At 37.9% G+C, this 17,021-nt stretch overlaps 1 protein-coding gene across 1 annotated transcript in view; it reads right to left on the bottom strand.

The window, feature by feature from the left end:
- The window catches only part of HMCN1 (hemicentin 1), a 344,699-nt gene that overhangs the window by 100,967 nt on the left and 226,711 nt on the right, over positions 1-17,021 (bottom strand). Inside the window, exons 42-49 of the mRNA XM_081121757.1 lie at positions 16,201-16,297; positions 13,706-13,828; positions 12,776-12,937; positions 9,095-9,376; positions 7,907-8,074; positions 3,804-3,917; positions 3,139-3,225; positions 945-1,136 (exon numbers count right to left, since the gene is read on the bottom strand). Of these exons, the coding sequence (XP_080977883.1) occupies positions 945-1,136; positions 3,139-3,225; positions 3,804-3,917; positions 7,907-8,074; positions 9,095-9,376; positions 12,776-12,937; positions 13,706-13,828; positions 16,201-16,297 (1,225 nt within the window). The remainder of the gene's footprint in view (positions 1-944; positions 1,137-3,138; positions 3,226-3,803; positions 3,918-7,906; positions 8,075-9,094; positions 9,377-12,775; positions 12,938-13,705; positions 13,829-16,200; positions 16,298-17,021) is intronic.

Here is a 17,021-nt window from a genome sequence, read left to right as displayed (position 1 = left end):
TTAGTGCCCATGAGAATTCCAGGTAGAAATGTCCAATAAGCCATTGTATATAGATATCCAAACCTTGGGAGAAAGATCTGGATTGCAGGTATGGATTAAAAAGTCACCAGTCTATAGGATAATTAAACCTCTCGGAATTAAGTTTATTACTTGGAGAGAATACCTGGAGTACAATGAGCAGTGAAGTAAGGACAAAGATATGGGGACTTCCTGTGTAAGAGAGAGGTTACATAAGAGTCCATAAAGGGCAGAGAAAGGGAGCACCCAAAGGTGAGCAAGGATAAGCAGAGAAGAACACTGTCACGGGCAAAGTGATAAATAACGTCCAAACCATGAAGGGAAGGACTGAAAAATAATTGTTGGATCTAGCCGCAGGGTAGTCGTTGCCATAGCAGTGTGAATCACGGTGTGGGCAGAAGCCTGTTTTTAGTGGGGTAAGAACTGTGAGCAGGGAGTGGTTACACTATGAAGTGATGGACACAGTAGAAGGTGAAGTCGTAGCTAAGGAGGGTGACTGGAATGGCTGACACATCAAAGAAGGTAGAAAGTACAGGGTCAAGGGCACATGTGTAAGCAGTAACCGAGAATAAGGGTAGCTCATCGCCTGGGTGAAGAAAGGGTAGAGACACTGAATTAAGGCTGGGCAGCCTGGAAGCTGCAGACACACACGCTCAGCACTCTCAATTCTATGATGTTGGTAGAAAAGAAAGCTTCGATGCAGATCCCTCAGTCTTCAATGAATGAGGGAGAATGACCAGAAATAGGTAAGTAACTAGGAAGATATATTTAAAAAAAACACACAAAAAACAGCAAATGTCCACAAGCACTGGTCCTCCTTAAGTAATGAAATTCAATGGTAGAAATAGTAAGTAAACAGAAAAAGAAGGGAATTTAGCTTATAGTCATGCCTGATGCTTCAACCTCTGAAGCAATGCTTTACCTACCCAACACGTTAAGGCTGAAACTTTTGCTCTTGTCACCAGCTGTGTTAGAAGCCAAACATGTATATCTGCCAGTGTGTGACACTTGGGCATTGGTAATTTGAAGAAAACGGCCACCAGACATACTGTGATGGGTGTCATCTTCTTGGAGGAGTTGCCCATCTTTGTGCCATGTAATTTCTGGAACTGGATTCCCTGTAACAAAAAGCCATTTCTGAGAGCTGGCTATAATCACATGCCTACGAGTAATAACTGAAAGAAGGCATCTCACTCATTTGCCTTTTTAAACATCCCACTTCGAAAACAATGCAGTAACCATTCATTCCAAAATAAATGTCAGACATAACCTAATTTATGTTTTATAATCATGCTACAATTAAAAAATGTACAAAGATTAAAAATAATTTTCCAATGAAGATTAATTTTTATCTATAAGTGAAATAATTCAAAATTAGTCTTCATGTTTAAATTTATATACTACTATAATGAAATATTTTCATACACTTAAAAAGACAAGATACACTTAAAAAGAATGGAGTATGTATTTTTATTAAAATTATTACTCACAAATACCTTTGCATTCATATTAAATTTTTAAATATTTCCATAATTTTGAGAGATAACTATAAAAAGGGAAACCTTTAATTAAATAATTCAATAAACAGATATTTTGAGTTTATAACAGAATTCCCGCATAGCTATATAGATAAGAAAATAGAGATATATAATAATCATTCCTTTAATATTTATACTCTATAGGTAAATATATTTTATATTTATTTTAACAAATCCCAGAGCTGAAGAATAGAATGACTGAATGGGAGAATTTAAGAGAGCTTCAACAACAGACTTGATCAAGCAGGAGAAAGAATCTGTGAACTTTCCAAAGTCATCAAATCACAAAATAAGAGCAAGATAAGAAGGAACACAGGATCACAAAACAATTAACAAAATGGCAATAGTAAGTCCCTGCTTATCAATAATTACTTTAAATGTAAATGGATTAAAATCTTTAATCAAAAGGCAGAATGGCTGAATGGATAAAAAAACACATGTAACAATATGCTGCCTACGAGAAACTCACTTTAGCTTTAAAGACAAATATGACTGAGAGTCAACAGATATATAAAGATATTTCAAGAAAACGGTAATCAAAAGAAAGCAAGGGTAGCTATATTTATATCAGACAATATAAACTTTAAGCTAAAAATGGTCAAAAAAATCAAAGAAGGTTATTATACAACAAAAAAGGGGTCAATCCATCAAGAAGATATAATAGTAAATATCCATGCACCCAATATCAGAGCACCTAAATATAAAAAGCAAATACTAACAGAACTAAAAGTAAAAATAAACAGCAGTACAATAATAGTTTGGGACTTTAATACCCCACTCTCCACGATGAATAGTGGATTAGTCTGAGAATGAATCAGTAACAAAACAGAGGATCTGAAAAAACACCATAGACCTAACAGAGATACACAGAACATTCCATCCAACAACAGCAGAATACTCATTCTTCTCAAGGGCAATGGAACATTTCCTAGGATAGATCAGATGTTAGACCAAAAAAACAAGTCTTGGCAAATTTCAGATGATTGAAACCATACCAAGTATCTTTTCTGACCATGGTAGCTGACACTAGAAATCAACAACAGGAGGAAAGCTGGAAAATTCACAAATAAAAACATGGAAATTAAACATGTTAACAAAAGGTGACACTTTGTTTTGGGGTAATCCCCACTATCAATAATGCCATCCTTCCACCAAAACTACTAGTTATTTACTTGAAGTGAAATTTAAGAGAACAGAAAATGAAAAGGAAGGCACAACCTTCACCAACAGTGAAGAAAAAATAAGAGGAGGTGGGGGGTGGGGCAGAGAAGCCCTACATTCAAATAGCAGATTACAAAAGATTAATTTATTGAATTGAAAGAAAAGGCCAGAATGTCCTTCCTTTTTCTTTCCTTCCTCTCTTCCTCCCTCCCCGCCTTCCTTCCATGAAGGAATTTCCTTTTTATCTCCCCAGAATCTGAGAGTTTTCCCCCCACATTTCTACCAGCTATACTGGACTAGAATTCACTTTCAGACGCGTTACAGCAGCTTGAATATTTATCAGCTAATTAAGGTATGTGGTGGCAACGACGACTAATCAGTGAGGGGGGAACAGTAGAAGCGGGAGGGCTGAGTCCCTTACCTGTCACTTCACAAGTCAGTGTAACGCTCTGCTTCTCTTTTACCTTCACATCTTCCAACGTGTTCTCACCCACAATGCGAGGTGGTACTGAAAAAACAACACAAAAACCCAAATAGAAACAGTAACAATTCTAACCCCTGGAATGTTATTTTAGAGACATTTAGGTTTATATTTTCATTAAGTTATAACCTTTACAGCATAACCCCAAATTCTCATTATTAGAATTATGTCATATTATTTTGATCAATTCTAATTTTAAGATATATTATAAAGTGATATGTCATGAATTCAATTATATAATGAATTTTATTGTAATGTAAATCATAAAGTCTAGATTAAAATGTCAACAAATCAGTGGATAAGAACATTTATTAGTCCTTTATTTTTCCCACTTTAACTGTAAGCAGCACTCACATTAAACAAGTTAACGGAGAGTCTTAGCATATTGTTGAACAACTGTGAACAAACAACATGAAATTTTACCCATTTAGTGCAACTGATTACCTCCAAATCATCCTAACACTGAATTCTTGTCAACAGTGACAGTCCAGAGGCCAAAGAATACATAAATGTGAGATCAAGCTGTAGGTAAATTTTGACTCTGATTCTAGAAGGCATTTGAGCCAGTTAGATTTTTTCCTAGAGAGTGCAAATTATATAAATACCTAACACTGAAAGCCCGAAGAGTTTTCTCTCTTCACCAGCGGCATTCCTTACGACACAGGCATACTGGCCGGCGTCTTCCATTCTGGTCTGCATCAACCGCAGGGTCCTCCCGCCTAGAGAAGCAAACCGCCAGGTGACACAAAAAGAAACCTGACACTTGACCAGCGGTCCAAGGGATGTTCAATATAGGTTAAACTTAACCAATATGCTTCGAAGGTCTTTAAATGAACTGATGACAATTTTTTTTAAAAATCACGTTTTAAGCCTATGTGAAACAAAATAGGTAATTCAGAAGAATTTTCTGGATCGATGGATAAAAAACTAAATATAATGCTAAGTGACAGCAAGCAAGAAATGGAGTGTCACAAAGGTGATGACTGAGCACAACCTTACAAGGTAAGTGTACTTCAATCCACAGGGGAGCTGAGAGGCTTCACTGTAGGCAGGGTCTACAGCAGATGTGAGGGGTGGCACCTGAAGCGGGGCAGGTGGAGAAAATGGTGACAGATGAGTCTCGATGGAGTGTGGCCAGATTCTGCGAGCCCTTGAAAGCAATGCTAAGGAATCTAGGCTTCGTGGTCATTGAAGGCTAGAGAAGCGTATAAACAAAAAAAAGGTCATGACCTGATGATCTGTGCTTTAGAAAGACAACTGTGACAGGATGTTTAGAGAAACAACTCCCAGTTGGCCACTGAATACATAAAATGGGAATGTTAGAAAGGACAGTGCACCAGCAACCCAGATATGGGTAACAATAATACGTAAGGGATGGCTGAGACCATGAAGCCTGGCCACCAGTTTTCAACTGAGCTTCGTGGAATCCTAGAATTATTTATATCAAAATTTACGTGGGGGGCAGGGGTCACCTCATTCACTAGTGCCAACCTGCTTTTGTTTTTGTATTTTGAACTGCTATGCGATGAAGAAAGATTCTTCACCCCAGAAATATATTTAGACTGAGAATGAAACTCTGACATGCTGAAGGGTGTGATTTGGAGGGAAACGCCATTGAGGGCAAAAGAAGAGGGAGGAGCCAGCAGACCAGGCCGAAGCTAAGTCTGCGAGGGGACCAGGCCGAAGCTAAGTCTGCGAGGAGACCAAGAGACGCCTGAGGGGCTCGAGTTCTTGAAACTACCGAAGGAGCAGTCTAGGTAAAAAATGCACACCATTCCATACATTTTGTAATAATTTTCTAGCTGGTATATTTTTGCTTAGCACCCTGAATCTAAATGAAAAAAATCAAAATGATTAAACATGGAATTTTTAATGTAAATATTCACCCGAATCTAAATTTGCCAGGAGTTTCCATTTCCTTTCTGGTTTCTTAAACACACAGGATGTCACTGAGTTTTCCAATAAGCAACCTTCCCATCCTCAAACCGCTGAAAGGTCAACTTAGTATCTTATTTAGACAAACAAAGCTGATTACCTGAATTGGGTCTTTTTTTCCCCCAACGGAATTTACATAAGCAAAGTTGAATAAAGAAATTATCTAAACATGTCAAAGACTTGTATTCATTAGGAAAAGATTCAAGCACTGGCTGCTACTTCAGATTAGTGTAACCATACTGCAGTTCCAGTTGAGAGATATTAAAACAGTCCAACTTTTATGAGTCATTGCTGGCTCGGCAAACCTCAACCTCATGAGTCTCATGATTTCTCTTTTTCTCCTGGTCTCTCACTTAATCCAGTGGAGGGGGGGAGGGAATGGGTCTGACAGTTAGTTATACTTATACAGAGACGTTTCTTGTACCTATTAAATTTTTATAGCAGTTATCTCTTCTTGGCACATAACGTCGTAGCAATAATAGAGACTTCCCCGAAGCCCTGCTTTCAGAAAAGCTGTGCTTGAAGTCTCAGGAGAACGAATCTTAATGAAACTGAAGTGTGCAGCGGACGCAGGACCAAGCGAGTCATGTGCCATTCATCTGATTTTCATTCATCTACTGCACAGCACACATGTCAGGCCGTAAAACTGAATGACTCCTTTGGCAGAGCCACGAGGTGAAATACTTTTACTGTGTTCACTCAGGGATCGCCAGCTGCTGGTCAAGCAGAACAAAACGAAAGAACACCCCACCACCACTCCTGTGCATCTACAAGCCAGAGGACATCGCTCTGTCCTGCCTTCTTCATCTCTAGGAGTTCTGATGTAGTGATTATAGTTAGTGAGAATTCTTACTTTTTAAGCAATTGGGAATTAGGGAAAAACAGGAAAAAATATGAGAATAATTTCAAGACACAAAGATAATGTGTTCAGGTTTTGGGTAACCAAATTTTAATAAAACCTTGGCTATTATTGTTTCCCAATACCAGCAGGGCCTGGGAGTCCATGACAATGAAAGCATCATACTGAGGACATAGGACCGGCTCCCAGGTCAGGGAGTGCACACACTTTTCACCAGGTCGTCTGTGGTAATAACAAAAACACGTGCTGGATGCTTACCCTATGAGCAGGCCCTGTGTTCACTGCTTTACATACAATGACTCATTTCATCTTTCCAAAAATTCTAAGAGGACAATTCTATTAATACCTTCACTTTTCCAGTAAAGAAACTCAAGTGAGCAAAGTCAAGTAACTTGCCTGAGGTCATAAGGTGAGTATTATAGGCAATAAATGAGGTTACTAGCAATGTATATTCCTCATCAAGCCCCTATCATTTATAGAGTAAGATCTTGAAGAAACTGAGGAACCTTAGGATATTTAGACGTAATTCAAACACTAGAAAAGAATCTTTTCTGCATAAGCCTTCAAAAGTGGGAATTTAATTTTTGAACCAATTTAGGGGCAGGGAGCTCACTACCTATTAAAACAGCTAATCTTGACTTTAAACAATATACATTTTTAAAGTTCTTTCTATTCAAACCCAAATTTGTCCCTAGAAGCTTCCTTACATTGGCACGATTTTCTACCTCTGGAACTAGACAGAACCAACATAATCTTCTTCTATATCAAGGCTCTTCAACTATTTAAATTAATTTCGGTTTTCACTATGTGAGCGTAAGGTTGCATAGGGTTTATTTTTCCAGGTTCAATAAGATCAGACATAAATTATTTTGTAATCACTGACTATCATGGTTACCTTCCTTAAAAAAATATTGTCAATAGATCCTCCTAGTTTTCCTAATAAGTGAGTTAAATCCAGAGTACAAGTGGTCTCTTACTTTTCTTACCAGTGAAAACATATTTTGTTAATGTGGCAAAACATTGCATTTATTTTCTTGATAACCACAATACATGGTCAATGCACAATGAATGAAAAACACAATTCAGAAAGCTTTTCATCTGAAGAATCACCCAAGTTTTCATCATTGGCTTTTGAACTTCAGCGCAGGAGTTTATTTAACTTTCATTTTGTTAGGTTAAACTCCAAAGTTCATGAGGTGCGTTTGAATTCGGATGTCTCCATTCAACACATTAGGTATTTTTCTAAGTATCCAAGCTTTTTATTAACCACAGACTTGGCAAGAGTATCTTCTTAGTGTGTATCCAAGTCATTACAGAAAGGGGCCGAGTGCAGATCCCCGTGGCATGCCCCAAGACACCTCTCTGCACACTTACACGGACCCATAAAGGAGAAGCCGGTAGATTTTCCTACCTAATTAGATGAAGAATAAGCTGAATATCTTCTTTACAATAATAAAGTCTTAGCTCACAGTAAACTAGTCTCTCTCATAAATATAAAACTCACTCAGATTAGAGTCGTGAACAAGGTGAAATACTTGCTTATGGGGGCATCCTACACAAAATGAATCTCTCTAGATTCTGGTTTCAATTTTAGTATTTCTTTCCATTCTTCACGTTTCAAATTGGTTGGTACTCACTGTAGCGTGACTGCTCTGACATCACCATAATTTAAGTAATAAGCAAGCGCCAAGATTTCTTTTGTAAAACCATCTAGAGGTAATTTGGAGATTTTCCCCTTTTCCAATAACTTCTGATGTCCTTCTAGATATTTTTTTTTCTTAATATGATCAATGGGTATTATAGTGAGCAGCTATATCAGAAAGAAAGGTAAGACAGGAAGAAACGAGAAAATTAAGGAGAAACTATGGCCACGTGAAGATAACCAGATTATGAGAATAGGAGACCTTCTCATACCTGAGAGAATTCTCACGGAACTGCTAAGGCTGATGGGCCACCCATCTTTAAGCCAGGTAATTGAAGGCAAAGGGATTCCTGAAGCTTCACAAGTCAGGGACACTGAGTTTTTTTCCACCACACTGATATTTTCAGGTGTCCCGTGGTTTCCTATGATGCTTGGCGGGGCTGCAAGACAAAGCAAAACAAACAGGAGATGGAAAGGCAGGTAGCTGGTATGTATGAAACACCCAATCCTCAACAGTTTATTGTTAATAATATGACTTCCATTTTCTGGTCAACGATAAACAAAATATGTACCACGTCAAGGACAGTCGTGGTAGTAGTAGTAGTATTTTAGCATGACATTCTCTGAAGTAAAAGTGTTACTCCTCCACTAATAGCAATAAATGACTTTGATGTTATTACTCGAATGGAGGTGAGCGATTTTCTATGAATCACTCATCTTTTCTGATAAATATGGATTCATGGCCTTATAGGCAGGATTTTCTAGCAAATTATCCTAATCCTACATATTAAAAGTAACTTCATAAAAAGATACTTAAGATTGATTCCTTTTCTCTTCCACATTCCGATTTCATTGGCTTTGGCTCACCCATTAAGCAGCAAACTATAGGACATTAATACTGGACTTTGTGTGAGTCCTAACTGGATTTGAGTTGTAAGACTGTGTCTATTAAATTTACCATTGTGTCTACGGATCCAAAATGTGCAATTCAAGTTATATAAGTATCCCTGAGAACAGATGTGTCTGGTCTCTTCCTAAGGACATTTATGACTCATTAATTAGAACATTAAAGCTGACTTCAGTAGAACTCATGACCAACTGATGCTGAGTCAGTAAGCTCCAAGGAGCCTAGGTTTACACGAGCCAAGATAGCTAATTCGGAAAACAGAAAGTCAAAGAATACCAGTTGGGATATCACTGAACCCAAAGCACTTGAAAATGACCATTATCTATCTCACTATGTGCTTTCCTAAAAGAATATCTAATACATGCTTATTCATTAAAGTGAGAAATGGGAGGTCAGCCGGATAAGTGATGAAATGGATCTAGAGAAGTGGTGCAGATGTGGGAAATAACATCTATACAGAAAAGACTCAACACTCAAGGCCTGTATCTCCCACCCAGGATCCTGTAGATTATATCAGCCAGCGAACAGACGTACGGAGCTCCTTTATACTTACTATGTACACTTAAGTCATATTTTCTGTCAGTCATTCCTGCCACGTTTATAGCAACACACACATAACGGCCTGTGTCAGAGACATGAATATTCTTCAGCTGAAGGGTGCGACCTTCATCCAGTATTTCCATTCCCCTTCCCTTGGTCAAGGGGCGCCCATCTTTCATCCAGGTCACTGTGGGCTGAGGGACACCCTGCACCTCGCACTCCAGGGAAATACTCTTTCCTCGAGTCACAATAACTTCGGTGGGGTGGCTGCCGCTGTTGGATATGGTTGGTCGAACTGGATTTAAAAAAAGACAGCAAAGATAAAATAGGAAAAATTTTTAAGTTTTATATAGAAATTTTCACCAGCCAAAGTTAAATTCATTTTTTTTTTACAAACATAGATTTTATCTTTTTAGAGCAGTTTTAGGTTTATAGCAAAACTGTGCAGAAAATACAGAGTCCCCATATACTCTGCCCCAACACAGCTTCCCCAAATATCGACATCATGGACCACGGTGGCACATGTGTTTAAACTGATGAATGTACATTGATATATCATGGTTTCTCAAGGTCTATAGTTTACACTACAATTCACTCTTGGGGTTGTACATTCTATGGATTTTGACAAATGTATGATGACATATATCCACCGTTATTACATTATTCAGAATAGTTCACTGCCCTAAAAATCCTCTGGGCTCTGCCTATTTATCCCTCCCTCCCCCAGAGCCTTAGCAACCTCTAATCCTTTATAAATTTTATTTTTCAATTATAGTTTACATTCAGTATTATTTTGTATTAGTTTCCAGTGTATAGCATAGTGGTTAGACAATCATATACTTTGCAAAGTGTCCCCCCAATATTTCAAGTACCCACTTGGCACCATACACAGTTATTACAATATTATTGATTACATTCCTTATGCTGTACTTTATATCCCCATGACTACTTTGTGACTACCAGTGCATAGTTCTTAATCTTTTCACCTTTTTCACCCAGCCCCCCAATGCCCCTCCTCTCTGGCAACCTCCACCTGTTCTCTGTATCTTTGAGTCTGTTTCTATTTTGTCTGTTTCTTTATTTTGTTCTTTAGATTCCACATAAACGTGAAAGCATATGCTATTTGTCTTTCTTTGTCTGACTATTTCACTTAGAATAATATCCTCTAGGTCCATCCATGGTGTTGCAAATGGTAAAATTTCATTCTTTTTTATGGCTGACTAATATTCCATTGTACATATGCACCACATCTTCTTTATCCACTCGTCTATTGATGGCCACCTGGGTTGCTTCCATAGCTTGGCTATTATAAATAACGTTGAACATAGGGGTGCATATATTCTTTTGAATTAGTGTTTTGAGTTTCTTTGGATATATATGGAGAATGGAATTGTTGGGTCATAAGGCAGTTCCACTTTCATTTTTGGGGGAACCTCCATACTGCTTTCCACAGTGGCTGCACCAATCTGCATTCCCACCAAAAGTAAAGGAGCATTCTCTTTTCTCCACACCCTCATCAACACTTATTGTTTGTTGATTTTAAATTCATTTTTTATGTCAAAAGATTAACTGCTAGAGGAAGGCCTAAGATTAACAGAGGTGGCACAGCTACACTGAGAGGCAGAATTCTCCATTGTTTCTAAATGGGTTCATATCTAACATAAACCTAATAACACAGTAAAAAAAATAATGTTGTGCTTGCTACTTTCCCTGCTTCTGAGAAGTTATACAACTATCTGAGCTTATCATTTGCAGAAGTTTTTGTAGTATTAATTTTAAAATAGATATGGTAGCCTAGCTCACAAGCCAACATCTATTACCAATTCCTTTCTTCCTTCCACTTTCTGCTACAGGAGTTGGAAAAGCTGAAACTATTTCTCAGTCTCCTCTGAAAACTCGAGTGGCCACTGAATCTATTCAGGCCAATAAAATCTAAATAAAGGTCTGCTGGCAGGGGGTGGGAGCTATGGATTCTGGGGACATTTAGCTCTCCTGATAAAAAGGAAACACATAACTTTTTTTTTTTACTGAGGTATAATTGGTATATAACACTATATAAGTTTCAAGTGTACAACACTATAATTTGCATCTGTATGCACTACAAAGTGATCACCATAAAAAAATCTAGATACCATCTTTCACCATAAAATTGATCCCCTTCACCCATTTCACACACCCCCCCCCCCCAGCACCTTCCCCTTCGGTAACCACCAATCTGTGCTCTGTATCTACGAGTTTGTTTTTGTTTACTTTTGTTTGTTTTCTTCCTTTTTAGTTTTTTAGGTTTCACATATTAGTGAAATCATACAATATTTCTCTTCCTCCATCTGATTTATTTCACTTCACAAAATAACCTCAAGATCCATCTATGTAATAATGGTAAGATTTCACTCTTTTTCATGGCTGAGTAGTATTCCATTGTATACATGTACCATATCTTCTTTATCCATTCATCCATTGATGGACACTTAGGTTGTTTCCATATCTTGGCTATTATAAGCAATACTGCAATAAACACAGGGGTGTACATATCTTTTCAAATTAGTATTAAAGATTTTTGCATCTATGTTCATTAAAGATATTGGTCTATAAATTTTTGTGTGTGTGGGCCCTTATATGGGTTTGGTATCACTGCTTCCACTTAAATGTTTTGGAAAAGTTTGAGAAGGAAAGGTATTTAAATCTTTAAATGGTAAAATTCACCAGTGAACTCACCAGATGGTCCTCTTGAGTTAGAACACTTTTGTTTGTTGGGAGTTTTTTATTACTGATTCAGTCTCATTACTAGTAATCCATCTATTCACATTTTCCACTTTTTTATGATTCAATCTTGAAAGATCCTATGTTTCTAGGAATTTGTCGATTTCTTTTAGGTTGTCCAATCTTATGGCATACAATTACTGTGGTAATCTCTGGGGATCCTCTGAATTTCTGTTCTAAAAGTTGTAACTTTTAGTTCTGATTTTTTTCATTTGTTTAGGTGCTGACCAACCTCAGGCCTCTCATTATGTGCCAAAATAAACCTCTACTTGTTTAAGGCACTGATCACCAGTTACTCTGTAACTGTGCAGCTGAATTCACCTAATGGATACTGATTCCAAGGAAGAAAATTTGACCAACTCTAATACATATGTGTGTGGGCCGGTGTTAGCAATCCTGTGTTCTAGTGCCATTCCTACCACATTACAAAGCACGGGACTTCAGCTGCTCATTGAATCGTCTTGGGGCTTATGTTTTCATTAACGCAAAATGGCAATAGTTTTGCCTCATATCACAACTCAGGTAAAGATTAAATGAGATAATTACATATTTTAAGCACTTTAAAATCTTATACAAATTATTCTTTAAAATGATATATTTCTACATATTATACATATACTCTATGGTACAGTGTCATCCCTCCTCATCTCATACGTCCATTATCCTGCCCCCAACAAATTACAGCCACATTCACGTGCCCGCCACCACCAAGCTGATACAGAGTGGGCAGCTGAACTGCTGAATAAATAACAGCCACAAATAAGCAACTGATCTCTGATTGTGTCAGCACAATTTAAATTTGTGGGCTTTACGACAGGTATATTACAACCATATAACTTGGAATGTATCTCAAAGTTATGAAGAAAAGGTAAAAGGGAAAGATGGGAATACTTAAAAGACAACTGTGCCAAGGCCTGGCTAATCAATGACTTACTATACACTTGCAGATTGTAGTCTTTCTGTGTCGTTCCAGCAACATTCGATGCCACACACGTATAAAGCCCTGCATCGGATTTTTCAGCAACTGCGATCTGCAACTGTCTGCCTCCAGACAAAGCTCTGACCCGGCCCGCAGAGTCAGCCAGCACCGGGGAGCCTACAGAGGAACCAAATGGCAGGACATGAATGAAGCAACGGAACTAAGCACTGTGCGTGCATCTCCTGATAAGTGTATATACTTATTCGCTGACTTCCAGCTCAAGCTCCTAAAAGGCAGGTGACACTGTAAAGTAACCCCACCCGGGAAAGGAGGAATGAGAATTAGCACAGGGATAAGAGCAGGATGGGGAACAGAGGAAGGAGGAAGGGGGAAACGTTTACCAAGAAAAGCGGCAACATTTTGGTAAATTTTCAACCAATATTGCACTTGAAAGAAAACATCCTTAGAAACGCAAGCAAAATTAAATATTGAAACAGGAAAACAAAAATGATTTTTAAGGTCAGCTAAACATTTAGAGGATCTGTCTGATACTTAACGGATGCACATAAATATCGGTCGATGAATAAATTGAAAATCTTGTCCGGCTGCAGAAATGAATCTCAACACACATTACAAAACTGTCACAAACATAGCGAAAATGTTTGCTTTAAGGAAAAATCAGAATTCTTTGAATGGTGGATTCTTGATCATTACAGCTACCCTGACTAAAGAACAATGTGATTTTTCTTCCTGAGGGGCAGCGAAGCTTTTCAGCTGGACAGTGCAGAAGTATCACATTGTGCATTGAGTATTTATTATGCTACCTGGTATTTTAGTATGCAAACCCTTGGAAAGTTTGTTAATAAATTAACATATTTGTAAGATAAAATGTAAATTCATCTAAATTATATTTAATTTTATAAATGTTACAGGATGAAAACTGACCTTTCTTCTTCCAAGTGAGATTTGGGGGTGGGATGCCACTCGATTCACACAGTAGGCTGATGAGACTCCCTTCAATGACTGTAAGCTGAGCAGGTTCATCAGAACCATATATATTTGGTGGCACTGAAAGATAAAAAAAAGAGAAATACAAAATACTATTTTCACACTCATTTAATACAAAAGTTCCCTAATACTTTACGTGTTTTAAAAAAAAGGTTGCATTCAACTGACAAAGAAAATAATTAGCACCTGAGGTTGACATATCCACACCACATTAAAAGACCACGGTAAGACGAACCCTACATACCTAACAGCAGACTTCCCATTTTCACAGATAGAAACTTAATTATCAAACTATTGAGAGTGGCATAAATAGAAGCTAATTTGTTATAGATATTTAGACATCTTGCACCAAAAAGCTAAGTCACTTACCAAGTATAAACCTAGCCCAGTCGCTGCACCTACCCAGCTTTGATATCTCAGAGGCTGAACAGAACTGGAAAACAACAGGCATATAACACACAGTAAAGAAGGGAGGCAAGGGATTTGATCTCAGAAACACACCTGTTATCTGTACTAGATTGCACAGCCTGCCTCCCACTGGACTCCAGCTTCTCCTTGGAGCTTGAGAAGTGAATCCTGACTACCCGAGATTGTCTCAGGGGCCGAGTCTGCACGTGCTGGCCGGACTCTCCCCTCGGCCACTGCTCTGGCCGCAGGATTATCAGGTGGCAGATGGCCGTGCGAGTGCAGCTGTGGGAGAATCCTCCTCGCCTCCCAAAGCAGCTTCCAGTCATTGCTCAACCGCCCCCATGACAGCCCTATGCTCTTGAGGCTCAGGCCACCAGCTTACATCTCTCCATTGTTTCTACCCCTCCTCTTCGCATGAAGACCTGCCATCCTCCTGTAGGAACTAAGCACCCCGGCTACTCAGTTCATTGATCTGCTCATCCCTTTCTCCATCCAAGGCTTTTTCATCATCTAGAACATTCTCTTATAAATTTATAACTTTAGGCGACTCTCTGACAACTACTCCATCCTTAGAGCTCTTTCATATACTTTTCCCCAATTCTCAATTCATCAACCCAGTTGAATCTCAAGTCCTTTCACCTCTCAGAAGTCTCCGTATCTCGCTGCCTACTCTTTTGTTAACTGACTTCTCTATTCAGCTTAGATTTCATGACCCATAATTTCAACTACTCCTTTGCCAATATCCTCAACTGCTTTGTAACCTTTCCAGTTGGTAACACTATATTACCCTAGATGAATCTTATAGTCATCACCAATACCAACAGATGGAAAGTTCTACAGAAGAAAGTGACAATGACATGAATTGCCACCACTATAAATTCATGATCGCCAACCTAAACTCTACCCTCTTCTACTCCCACGGCTTCCATTAATACAAATACTTGCAAACCTGTACCTGTAATGCAGACCCCCTCTGACTACTTAACATCTCAACTTGGATGCCTTCCTAGAGGCGCTGTCAAAGTTGGCTTGCCTGGAAACAAACTCAGTCATCTTTGTTCCCTCTCTGAGGGAAGGACACTACTGTCCACACAGTCCAGATGGCCAACCCATACTGACATCCATCCTTGACTCCTCGTTTCTACATCTCTCCACTTACCAATTAATCCTAGTAACTCAATTCCTTAAATACTTCTAGAATTCATCTGCTTCTTTCTTCCTAGAGTACAGATCTGAACACCTCATGCCTCCTTTAAATCTCTTTAATGCCATCATATCACCTTTAAAACCAATCCATACTTTTAAAATTCATTTTAGAGACCCTCTTCAACATGCCCCATTCAACCTTTCCTACATAACATCTTCTCACTCTCCTCTGCACCACCCTAGGCTCCATACTGAATGATGTTTGGGGAACTGAATGCAGGCAGTATTCTTCAGGTTTGTAATGCTTCCATTCTCTGTCAGAGCGAATGCCTACTCATCCTTAACAACCCAAGTAGATATCACGAGCCCCTGATATGTTTTCTTATAAAACTTCCTACAATAGTTCTTACAAAATTCAAATTCGCTATTGAAAGCTATTCCTAGACCAGCAGAACATAAGTTCTATCCAAACAGTGGTATTGTCTTTTCTCAATAACCTCTCTAGGCACAGTGCCTAGAACACAGAAGCAAAGTGTAATATTTTTTAGTGAATCTATCCTTGATATCTTAACATTTTCTTCCCATTCATTCTTACATCTACTGTATTCTGTTTTCCTCTATTAGAGGAATTTATAAAGTACACTTTGTAGTTTATGTCTAATACACTTAGGTTCTAAGAGTCTATCTATAGTTGCTCTTGAATTTATATGAGCTGATATTCAGGGCAGTTTAGAATCATCTAAGCATATTGATTCATGTCCATCTATGTATTATGATCAATTTTAGGTATGTGGATGTCATTTTAAGAGTTGAAACACAGAATAAAAGGTTAAACCGCATGCTGCATCATTTGCTTTGCAGGAACTGATCACACTTACCCCAAATATTAACATTATAATTTTTCTCAGTTTTCCCAGCAACATTCGTTGCCTCACAAGTGTAACGACCAGTGTCTTGAACCTGAGCGTCTTCAATCTGAAAACAAAATCAGGCTTTAAGACCAGTTTCTATTTTATAAGTAATGGGGCTTTTCTGTTAATGTTATTTGTGACCTCTTATTTTTTATTTGTATCATGGTTATACACCCATTATCCACATCTAGCGCTTATCAAGATTCAACAATTTCTATGTCAAACCTTATTTTAATCTCATTAATATTAGTCACTGAAGATCTAGAAAGGTCTTTTAAATATATTTCAGATAAAATAGCAAAAAACCCCACAATTTCTGAATAAGTTATTTAAGGCTTTAAAATATACAATCTTTATACATCTAGGATATTGTTCAGTAAAATAACACCCTTTTATTGATCTACTACATCTCTTCTCCCATATGGGGCTTGTAAGCTTGTTTAAGCCAAATATTATACTCAGTTAGACTCAATCTCCTAGTAACCAATTTGGTGCTTGGTAGATAACTGAATATCAGTAAATATTTTCCATGTATTTATCTGCAACATGCATCAATACTCATTCATCATCTATTCACTGACCATTCAGCAGTTATTGAGAACACTGTACCAGGTACTACACATAGAAAATACAAAGAAGTTTAGTGTGATACATGGTTTCTGACTTGAATTTACAATCTGGTTGAGAATATAAAGCATGCGAAAATAAAAAATTTTAATAATAAACAAAGTATAAATACTAACAGAAGATAACACAAGAGATTACAACAAACAGTGTGATATCGATTG

Source organism: Miniopterus schreibersii (assembly GCF_964146895.1).
Source record: "Miniopterus schreibersii genome assembly, chromosome: 19".
NCBI lineage: Eukaryota > Metazoa > Chordata > Mammalia > Chiroptera > Miniopteridae > Miniopterus > Miniopterus schreibersii.
This window is presented reverse-complemented; position numbering and strand designations above follow the sequence as displayed.